Source organism: Pinus tabuliformis, chromosome J, assembly GCF_031772625.1.
Source record: "Pinus tabuliformis cultivar Carrire ecotype Pingquan chromosome J, CPIR1, whole genome shotgun sequence".
Lineage (NCBI taxonomy): Eukaryota > Viridiplantae > Streptophyta > Pinopsida > Pinales > Pinaceae > Pinus > Pinus tabuliformis.
Genome location: NC_142295.1, coordinates 752,270,464 through 752,282,519, shown reverse-complemented (window position 1 = coordinate 752,282,519; position 12,056 = coordinate 752,270,464). Strand labels below are relative to the sequence as shown.

The 12,056-nt window shown below is 34.3% G+C and overlaps 1 protein-coding gene and 1 pseudogene across 1 annotated transcript; one reads left to right on the top strand and one right to left on the bottom strand.

Annotated features, from left to right (window-relative positions):
- Positions 1 to 4,889: 4,889 nt before the first annotated feature.
- Positions 4,890 to 8,256, bottom strand: LOC149228919 (scarecrow-like protein 1 pseudogene; annotated as a pseudogene).
- A 1,718-nt stretch (positions 8,257 to 9,974) lies between these two features.
- LOC149228918 (uncharacterized) lies at positions 9,975 to 10,919 on the top strand. The gene is made up of 3 exons (XM_089375748.1): positions 9,975 to 10,155; positions 10,249 to 10,341; positions 10,514 to 10,919. Exons 1-3 carry the CDS (start codon positions 10,027 to 10,029, stop codon positions 10,655 to 10,657), a joined length of 366 nt encoding a protein of 121 aa, XP_089231874.1. The 5' UTR covers positions 9,975 to 10,026; the 3' UTR covers positions 10,658 to 10,919.
- The last annotated feature ends 1,137 nt before the right edge of the window (positions 10,920 to 12,056 follow it).

Genomic DNA, 12,056 nt, shown 5'->3' with positions numbered 1-12,056 from the left:
ATAAGCATTAAAATTTGTATTCCTTTGTAAAAAATGCTAGTCCAAGAGATACATTTGATCACCTTGTCTTGTATCCAATATCCAATGTTGACTCCTATATCCTTAGATCTAGAGTGAAGGTTTCATTTCTAATGTTGTGTTTGAGCTTAAATTCTAATTAAATATTTGGGTTAGCCAAGGTCATTACTTAACTTAATGGCTTTGCAATATACAATGTATCATATTTTTTTTAAGTTCAATTGGTGAGATATGTCTGGGGGATTGAACTTTCGATCACTTGGATACACAAGGGCTTGCCAACATGCTTTTTTCCAATTGTGCTACTACCCTCAGAAAATATACAATGTATCATATTAACATCCACTTAAACCAAATTGACTTTTGGGACACATGTCTCTTTGATGATGAAGGGAATCCAATTATGTGTTGTCAAACACATTCCCTCACAAACACTCACAAAGACCCTACACTTTTTAGGGTTCGAACCTAGGTTGTCTGTTATGAAACCAACTCACAAAAAGATATAAAAGATAGATCAACAACTTAGAAATCAGCCTCTTTGAGGGGGCAACCTCCTTTACATTACACAAAAGAACAATTATTGGATGATACAAATGACAAAGCCTCATTTCTATATATAGGAGTCTAAGGGGTCACAATATAATCAAAGTCAACATAACAATAATAATATAAGGGCACAAAAATAACAATAGTGGGCTTCTATGGGGCACAATAATAACAATATGGGGACAATAAGGGCACAACAATAACAGTAAGGGCCACAATGACACTAGTAATGGGGAATCACTAGTGTTATAGGCACCTAACATTGTCTATATGGAAATTACACTGTATAATTTTGAATTTATTTATTGTAGATTTGTACATAGATGGATATTCCTTTCTTTGCATTTATCTTTTAGACTTCTTTCTTTCACCAATTGCTTTAGAGCTTATGGAGTCTCAAGTAGCACCAATCCCCTTGCTTCTATTGGATTGAATAACATGATTTCTCTTTTGAAATCCATAATCTCTCATTCACATGCTTCCTATTTCTCCCATAAGAGTTTAGCACAGACTCCATGATCATGTTTGTGTCCCTCTTAATAACGCACTCCTTGGAAGGGGCCATAAAATATTTTATTAGGACTAAACTTGTATGTCTCTTCTTTCTTGCCCTTTGATTCTTCATTCAATCATACCACCCATCAACTTGTTATTTTTCCATTTTTCTTATAATGACCTTTGTTGTTGGGAAGGTGCCTTTCAAGTATTTTGTCTTTGCATATAGATACACATAAAGTATCATTATTTTAATCTAATGGACGTGGTTGTTAAAATCACCAATATTTAATTAAATATGCATTGTTATACCTTTGCTCAAGTCAAATTCAATTCAAATTCTAACACATGTGTGTATACCCGTCCTTGCTTAGTTTGTATATTGTTGTAAGTCCCCAATATATTTATGTTGGCTTTTGAAAGATCATCTCATCCCAAAATAAGTAGGGGGGATTCAATATTCAAATCCAGAGTGGGGTTGAAGAAATGGATATTGAAGATGGATTCAATTATAGAAACTATCTTTTGAAAAAAGGTTAGTTTTGCCCCAAAAAGAAAGTCCCTCCTTTGAGACCTTGCCACAACTTCCATAGTTGTGAAATTTTACAATAATAGAACCTCTAGAGTAGAGGTTTACCATATACTTAGAACTTAGGTTGGAATTGATTTGATTCTTGAACTCTTTAGATGATGACTAGAGATCATTAAATACATAGTTTGAAGTGTTTTCTTGTAGTTATTAATGAACTTGTTAACCATCCATAGATGAATACTTCCCTTGCACATGTGCTTGATTTTGTCAATAATGAAAGAATCCTACTATGTTTTTGGTATATTCGACAAGACTACATCTTTAAAATAAAGAAGAATCAATTCTTAATGCTTTGCAATCCTGTAAGAGGGAGGGACAATCGAAGTCACGCGGGAGGAGGTATTCCCTTTGTTTAGCGAAACTCTACAGAGATAAAGCACTAAATGCAAGATTAACCCCTTGTTTATGTGATAATTAGGGAATATATATCTATTCTCTCAAAGATTAGTCTTATATATTCAAAAAGAATTTCTCATTTATTCTAAATAACACTTAACACTGTTTATAGAATAATTTCTTACCATTACAATCACAATAATCATTTTTCAAGGCAAAAACTACATCAAAACTTTTTGAATATGCAAGTAGATAATCTCCACAAATGAAGATGAAAACATATTTTGAGCATGTTTAAAGTGGATTAAAATATAATAATAAAAGACACAACAAAAATCTTGATACAATAATAGCTCAAATAATTATCTTTAACAAAAATCTGTTAAAAATTACTATAAAATTATAAAATGAAATTAACATTAATAAATAATCAATTAATTTATATAAAATCCCAATTTAGTAATGAATAATTACTTAATTCTTTAAGTTCCACTTCAAAGAAAGCATTGACACATCAGCTAGAGAAGGGTGCATTATTGTTTTGGAGTAAGAGAAGGGTGCATTATTGTTTCGGAGTTCTATGTCCGTCGCATCAATATTTTATTTGATGTGCCCAATTATTTTTCCAAAGTAAAACTATTATTCATCTTAAATAATAGAATGTATAATATTTCAAATTCTATAAAATGTATAATATTTCAAATTCTTTGAAAATCCGTTTTACTGAAACACAAATATATGGCCGTCGATGACATGATCGGACGGTAGATATTCTATCCTGCCTTTAAATTAAAATCCTCTTGGTAGTTTGGCGCCATTGCACGTATCCCTCTCAACGAGCTCAGTAGCTCGCATATGAACAATCATGGTTTGCAATCGCATAAACATTGCCCCAGAATCGATCCACGAGCCACCAGATCTCTCTCTGCACGACTTCCAACAGTTCATCTGCGTTTCTTCGTGGTCAAAACGATTTCAGAAAAGGTATTTTTCTGCAAGAGAGTGCTAAAATTGTAAAGCGCCATTATTTTCTTGTCGTCGTCATGAATCCTCTACGCCTTGTCCTAATGAAATTATTTAGAGTTCTTGATTGGAAAAATTTGCCATATTTCAACTTTCTGGAAATATTTCATTAAATAAGCTACCGTATTATCTAAAATAAATCTGAAGAAAGAGGCCGTGCTCAAAACAATGTTTTAAGCAGAAAATTTCACAAGGGTTATTTCTGGTTCAGTTATTCTGAGCTTTCAATGGAAAATTTTGACTCTATTTTGGCTTACAGGCAAGATTTCATAAACTAACGCTCTCTATAAATGGACTAGACAAGGTTGTGCTCAAAATTTTGTTTAAAAAATGGCAGAGTTTGGGAAGAAGTTCTTTAAGTTAATGGATCAGCATTCAGATGCATTTCGAGTGGTTTGATTGAATGATTTCTGTCTCAGTTCCGCACATTTAAAATTTTTGGAGAATGGGAATTGATAATTCTGGTATTTGATGGTGTTCTATTCAAATTACACAGAAGAAGATAGAAAGCTAGGGCTTTTAGAGGCTAAGCGTACACAATGGCACAGTCTTTATAGGTTTTCGTGAGATTTTTAAGACAGGCAAATAGGATAGAAAATTAGGGATTTCACTAAGCCAAGAATGCTAATGCTACATTCTTTACAAATTTACTTCAGAGTTTTGAGATTGAACATTTTTGATGTTCAAGTGGTTCGTAGATATCTTCATGCGGTTTCTATTTCCATGGAACCAAGAATTTGATACCTCAACATGAAATACTGTGCTCCGAAGGGTTTTCCCTTCCAGCTCATCTTTGTGTAATGGAATAGAATCGTTAATGCTCTTTAGTTTCTGGAGAAGTCAAAACTAATGGATCAGGAAGCAGGGGCTATTGGAACGGTTAGTAATTGAGGGAAACACTATCCTTCACAATATAACAACGTAGAGGAAAACTCATGGTACATTTTTGTAGTTTTGGTCAGATTAGGCCATCCAAGCACGCCGTTAGAGATTTCAGAGAGAAGCTCTTTGTTTTCTTTAACACCGGCTGAAGGGGAGAACTTTTGCCACATTCCGGGGTCATCTCTGTTCATTATAGAAGGAGGTCTTGTAACCTGCTCCAAACTGCCAGTTTCTCTCTTTGAAAGTTTGTATTGAAAACCAGTGCTAGGTCGAAGGTTTACTCATATGAAGGATGCAGAAAATGAGAGTCCTTTAGTGAGTCCATGGAAAAGGCTTGGCGAAGATTTGGGGCAAAATGATACCTGCAGCAGAGCCAACAAAGTTCCAAAATTAGAGCCAACCTCACCAATTAAAATCTGCAAACAACCTGGAATCCTATCTTTAGGACGAGATTGTTTGAAGCACCCCGAAAACTCAAGTATGTTATTACTATGCTACCTTTCTATAGACTGAAATTATTTCTTTTATTGCTGCAATATCCGTGATATAGTCCTGGTTCAAGCAATTGAAAGATAGACTTGATTTTTCTTCTAGTTGATTATGAAACTCTGTACTCAAGGTCATAAGAAAAAAAATCCAAAATTTTTTAGCTAGTGAAGTATAAGTTCCTGAAAGTTAAATAGTAACTATCTCTATCCAATTACCCACTATGTAGGCAGGCATATCATTGATTTTAGCAAGCCTTAGCATTTTCTTGTCTACCTGGATAAGGAAGCAAAATACAAACGAATAACTATCTTATCCCTGGTTGAACAGGACAGGTAAAAACCATTGTTTCCTTAAATTATTTTCATCTTTTACCCCTATAATAAGTTATTGTGTCAGGTTTCTGAACTCTTCCCTGACACACATGAAAGTCACATGCAGTTTCAACAATGGTATTGATAAATTATAACAAATTATTGTACAAGAACATTCTTATAGTTGTTGCCTCTCAATGCCAAGCAGATGTTGCAATGAGAATTTTGTCCAACCATCCAAAATAGTAAATACATAGCTCCTCCTTCTTCCTTAGTCTTATAGCTATTGCAATATGATTAACAGAGCAAAGATTTAACCGTGTCCTTAACATTAGCACTAAGATGATATACACTAAATCCTGCCATAGTCACTCTAGCTCTCCATTTTCCTGTAACTTCATACCTCTCAATCCTTTCTTCTCCCTCACAAGCAATTATGTTCACTGTGTCTCAGGCAAGGCATTGTTTTTCAACATTCATACGATTTCTGCTATCCCTTTTAAGTGTAGCATCTAGCGACTTAAACACTGATGAGTAATAGTTTAATGCTTCCATGGACTGGGGGATGAAAGGTGTATTATTAGTGTTAACCTCTTGTTTTACTACTGTGACTACTTTAGGGTTGAGAGACTTCACCATCCTCAGAAGCCGGTCACATGAGTTCTTTGTAGACACACTTTGATCGAGCATGTGATGCAGTTGGAATGCAAATTTTACTACTAAAACCTCATATGGATTTATCTTAAGTATCCATGGTTGGACATCTGAGTCCACATCGATATAGTGGCTTATCCTTATGTTGGGATCTGATTCCACATTAAGACTCCCCTCCTAATTATGTGTGTATGGACGAAGTGGTTTATAAGGCATTACATGTGCCCAAAGTTTTGCCAATCTGGAGGTTCTCGGTATGATGCGATAGCATCCTCCTACACTCTGTTATTAACATCATCAATGGTTTTAGTGTTATGCCTTGTAAGCCCTCTTTGGTTTGTGTTTGTTATTTATGGTGTCCATGATAATTACAGTTCTTAGGTCTTAGTCTTAGTCACTGTCTTAGGCTGATTTTATTTATTAAATTTTTCCAATCTGGAAGTTCTCGGTATGATGGGATGGCATCCTCACGCACTCTGTTATTGACATCATCAATGGTTTTAGTGTTATGCCTTGTAGGCCCTCTTTGGTTCGTGCATGTTATTTATGGTGTCCATGATAATTATAGTTCTTAGGTCTTACTCTTAGTCTGTCTTGGGCTGATTTTGTTTATTAAGTTTGAAAGTCAATGAATATATACAGATGAGCAATTGATAGGTTAAGTTTGTGAATATGAAATAGTAATAGATATGTGTGTACCTGCAAGGCTGCATTAGTTTACATGCCATGTTTCACTGTATTTTTCTTGGAATGTTGTTGAATGTGAACATGCCTTAAACGGATAAATGAATGTGTATGTCTTGGGTGGATAAAGAAATGTTTGCCAAAATGTTGCATTTGTGGAAATAGCTCCCAGCGCTTGATAACAACTCTTAAAATTGGGGGGTTGTTTCTGTTAAGAACAAGATGAATATAATGGTTTCTGAAAGAGTTATGGGGTGATGAATTCTATGGAAAAGTTGATAGTCATTCAACCAACGATAGTTGAATAAATATTAATATAAATAACAGTAGAGAGGCGTGTTAATTTCCTTGACATTGTCTTGTCTTGAAAATGAATTGTTGATAGAAGGTTTGAAATAATGACCAGAAATGGATTTAATTGCAGATAATCCAGAAGAACTTGATACCAAAACCTATGGTGCCACAATGAACTGCTATTGCAGCTGCGACTTACAACACTAGAAGTTATGAAAGCATGTGAATTTGTTACATAACCTACGACCATTGATATTTACAAGGGTCAATGAGAGAAGTGATGGAATCAAATCTCACCCAAAATATTGAAATAGCCTCCTCAAAAGTGCACCAGAGAGAGCAAAACCCAAGTACAATTGTGCTGAAAAGTTAAAAGTTAAAACATAGATGCAAGAGTGTGGGAAAATTCCAACCACAAGATGAGATGAGACAAACGAGAGCTCGTGTTGAACTCGAATGAGGCATCCTCTCAAGAGGGGTTATTGGCCCACATAACAAAGGCACACAGAGCAAGAGGGTTATTGAGCCTACACAATGAGGGCATACAACACAAGAAGGTTATTGAACCTATATATCAAGTTTTCCTAGGTTGGAATTAACCACAAACCTAGTTTCAAATAAATCAAATTAAATATGGCCTTACCCATAATTACATGTATGATACCTACAAATGATTTGGGGCCACACGTATAGATACACCAATAAATTTCAACCACAAACCTGTAAATTTCATTTTCCTTCACACCATGCATCTAATTTGTATTCTGTATGAGAATTAACAAAGGAATGATGCTCTTTTTCCTCTTTTCCGCTTTCCACAATATTTGCTGTTTTTTTTGGTGAGTTTTCCATGTTCTAGATCCCACTTTGTTCCCACACACTCAAATTTTAGTTGCCTTGCTCTGCCACAATAATAATGCTTCAAATTCTTAGTTCTGGATTTGCTTATTCTTATTTTTAGATTTGCTTTAAACCGAATCTTTACCTGTAAATTGAGATGTAAACTTAGAGTTGTGTTTATAGATTCAGAAATAAAGTTGAGTTTTTGAAAAGTTCTCAAATGAGAGGCAAACGTTTTAGGCTAAGCACAACCATACCCTTTATTTTCCTCCCTTCCTATGGATTATAATTGATAATCCAATATTTTTTAACTTCATTTGATTCTCTGAAGTTGATTCCCTTCCTCCATTTTCATTAAAATCATCATGTTATAAGGCAAAAGGGCATACCTTTATATGAAATTTTGCCAGCAAAGAGTCCAAAATTAAATTTTGGACAATTAAATTTTCATGCAACTAAGCAACATTGCTTTTTAACAATACTCTTGGTTCAACATTTTTTGACAATGGTCTTGGTTCAGTACTTTCTTACGAGCAGAGCCCTCTCCATTCCTTCAAGCAAGAGTGGTCTCCTTGGAAAAACAATAAATCTGACCATTTCACTTTTTTCATAATGTAATACCTTGTACCGGATATCTTTGGTTTATGCCTTCTAAAATATTGGATACCTCATCAATTTTTCCCTTAGAGAAACACTGTTTTACAGAGTCAAAAAGTTAGTTTCACAACCTCTTCTAATTATTTTGCCTTCTAATTGTAATGATTTTTCCACTTCACGGGTCTGAAATAGAGCAGACATTACTTCTATGTATACTTTAACATGTACAGAGGATTTACAATCTATCACTTCTTCAAGAACTTTTTATGCCTCAATTTTTTTTCCTACCTTCCCAAGATGATGCATGCCATAGATAAAACTTGCATGACTTGGAACAACACATTCCCTAAGCATTTTGTTCAGTATCTGGGCAGCGGCTTGAACTTTCTTTGATTTGCAGCAAGCTTTGATGAGTGAATAGTACAGAGCATATGTGGGTGAGAGACCCTTTCTAATCATTATCGCCAGTTGATTCACTGCCTCATCCACCATACCCAACTTGCATAGGCCTCCAATGAATGTCCTATAGAAAACTATATCAGGATTTAAATTTTTTCATCTCCATTAGATAGTTCCTTGCATGGTCCACTCTACTAGCGTTGCACCAAGCATTGATCAATGCATTCAAATGGATTGTCCACTCCGAGAAAGGATTGTCCCTGATTTTAATATATAGTGTGACAAACCGTATGTGACAGGCAGGTGGAAAACTTTTCTCGCAATTGACTAAGCGACGTCCTGCGAGCTAGACTTGAGACAGAAACCCTCGTCAGAAGTATATGCTTGGCTCTTTTCCAAACAAATGAAGAGTCAATGAGGTTTTGTGTAATCACTTCTGGTATCGTATTGGGTTATTGTTAGAAGCGATAATTGGATTCGGATTCTCATCGAGTGAGTTCTTCTGCTTTCTCAATTTGAGAGGGTTTGTTTGGAGGAAAAAACGAAAGAGGACATACAAGAATAGTGAGGGGAAAGATGCAGAGGAAGAGGATTGAGAACATCGCCAGCAGGCAGGCTACATTTTCCAAACGTAGGTGGATTGCTGAAGAAAGCTTACGAGCTCTCGGTGCTCTGCACTGCAGAAGTTGAACTTGTGATTTTCTCCCCAGCAGGAAAGCTCTATGAACTGTTTTTTAGTGCAAATCCTACTATTTTGATTCTAATAATCATGGCTATGCAAACCTCATGAGATTCTTACTAATAACCCCGGTGGTGCAAGCCCTAGTAAGCTCGATGTTGAAAAAATTAGTGTAAAACCTCCAACAACAACATAATCAATACATGATGTCAAAAAAAATGGAGAAGCATCCAAGGTTCTTAAGCAATGATGTAATGAATGAGGAGGAGAAGCATCCAATGTTATTGAGCGATGGTTAGCTATACGAGGAAACATGCAATGTCATCTTCCTTTCATTTTCATGGATATAACTTAATATAACTTTCTTATGTAGAAAACATGGCTTATCTTAGGCTTAACCATGCATATAAAATACCACCTATCATCTTCATTGAAAAAAGAATGGTGTCTTTGTTCATAAATATCAATGATTAATCGTAGGAATGGCTATTATTCTCTATCAAACAAAATCAAGGACTAAGTAATGAAGATCTTGGTCGACAACAAAACTTATGATTATTAACTTCACATTAAAATTCACTTCATCTCTGCCGCCTTCAAGGAAATCTTTGTTATCCATCACCATATTGATGTTGTGACTTGGTCCTTGAAAAACATTCAGCATTTTTGATTCATGGAAACCTTCAAGTTAGACAGTATATGTCATGCTAACTTGCAAGAGATTGGTGTGAGGTACATTGAGGCTTGCAGGGCCTGCCCTGCAGTTTGCCCTCATGAAAGCATAGAAGCAGATTATAACCAGTTTCTTAGGAAACCATGAATCCTTTCTAGCCTTGACATCTTCGTGACCAACAAGATATACAACTCCTGAACCCTATTTGGATGTTTTCTTTATAGCCATTTTTTTACACATATCCATAGAGTCCCCATGCCATTGATGTGAATTACTTGTTCGGTTTTTTTAAACCAAAATTTTCAACCAAACAAGAAAAATTAAAAAAATGCCTCAAGATCAAAGACTGAAACAAAGACCTATTGACATACCTTTTAAAGTATGGAAAGAACTTGTAAAATCATATGGGAAGTTGGATGCACAAAGAAAAGCTGGCAATGAGAGCATTCAGGTATTGAATTTTTCATTAAACATTATTTAGAATGTATTAATACTTATAAGTATCTTAGACATGTATTTCTGTGAAAATAAATTGAATTGGTTTATGTTTAAGGACAAGGCATCCAAGGCGAGGTTAACCAAGACAAAAATCACTCATCATAGTGGCCAGAAAGGTTTAAAAGCACTGATAACAACCTTTGTAAGTATATTAAACATGTGATATTTTTTTAATAAATTTTGTACTAGAAGAAAGTCATTGTTATCTAATTTCTCCCTATTTACTGTTTGATAGGAACTAAAATATGGAAGACCTCCAAATCATTTGGAAAAGGAGGTGCTGCAGCAAAAGAGATGGGTTGAATTTGTTGTTTGGATGGACTCTATGGTATGTAATCTTAGTTGGATTTCCAATATACTTTTAAACCATATTTTCATTTTATTTTTTAGTACTATTAGATATTATATCTTACCTCATTTTATGGTTAACATTGTATAACAAAAACATGCGTTGTGTTATGTAATTAATACTAACATGTAATATTGATTTTTTTTGTCAGAATGCTATAGGTAATGATTGCCAAGACGATGATCCAAATTATGTTCAACATATATCAGGAGATGATGAGGATGAGGATGAGGATGATGGTGGTGAAGGAGGAGATGATGATGATAGTTGCGGTGTTGGTGATGATGTGGATTAGAGTAATGAGGATGGTCAAGATGATCATGAGGATGATCTTGGTGGTGGTAGCTAGGCATGCACATGCATTGTTTTTTATGAAGAAATTATTGTGTAGAATGACATTGTTATGTTTAGATGGGTGTTGTGAATTTACCCTATATCAATGAGACATTTTGATTTTGTAATCATACGATGAGTTTGATTTATGTATGTTGTTAATTTATCGTAGAATAACGATATTCATGAAATATTTTGATTTGTTAATCATATTTGAATTTTAATCGTTTTGATTAAAAATAATATTGATTTTATTAGTATTATGTTGCTATTTTATACATGTTTTGAAAATTGTTAATGACACATTGTTATTTTTTTGGATGGATGTTGTCAATTTCTCTTAAATTTCTTTACAAATGATTTTGAATTGTGATATCTGCTTTAATGATATTTAGAAACTATCATATATTTCACTATGAATCTATAAAGGGGGTCATATATGTAAAGAAAAATATACTCTATATAAGAAGTCAAATGCGGATGTAACCATGGATGCGAAACTGAAAGTAAAATTGGATGTTAAACTAGGAATTAATACAAAATGCAAACAATTGACATACAAAGTGTTTTAAATTAGAAGTGAAAAATTGTGCAATAGTTGACACAAAGAAGGGAACAAAACATGCATACAAAAGGATATCAAATTGGGCAAAAACAAGGACACATAAATGGGCACCAAATTAGATGCAAAAAAAGACAACAACTAGATGTAAAATAAGATGCAAAGTTGAGCGTTAAAAAGAAGCAAAAAACGTGACAAATTAATATGCCAAATGATGATGCAAATAATGGTGTAAATTTGGGATGCAAACTTGGGTGCAAAAAAGAAAAAAAAAAAAAAAAAAAAAAAGATGTAAGAAAAGACATAAAACAAGATGCAAAATGGGGCTGAAAAAAGGTGAAACCAAGGATGCCATATTGGATGTAAAAAATGATTCCTAATCACATGCAAATTTAGGCTTGAACTCAGACACAAAATTATATGCAAATGTGGACACAAAATGAGGGAAAAAAAGTTGCAAATTTGGATGGTGAAAACGATGTAAAACTAGACACCAAAAAAATGCAAAATTGGATGAAAAAGTCGGTGTAAATAATGGTGCAACATTGGACACAAGTAGACACAAAAAAATGGTGCAAAAAGGGGCATAAAATAGCTTAAAATTGGATGCAAAACTTGGTGCAAAAACAAATACAAAAGTAGATGTAAAAAATGGCTCTAAATTGAATGTACCATTAGACACAAAATAAGATGCAAAGGTGGACACAACACATGACTCAACATAAGATGCAAATATAAATGCAAATTTGGATGCTCAAAATGATGTAACATTAGATGCAAGAGATGGTGTTAAAAATGA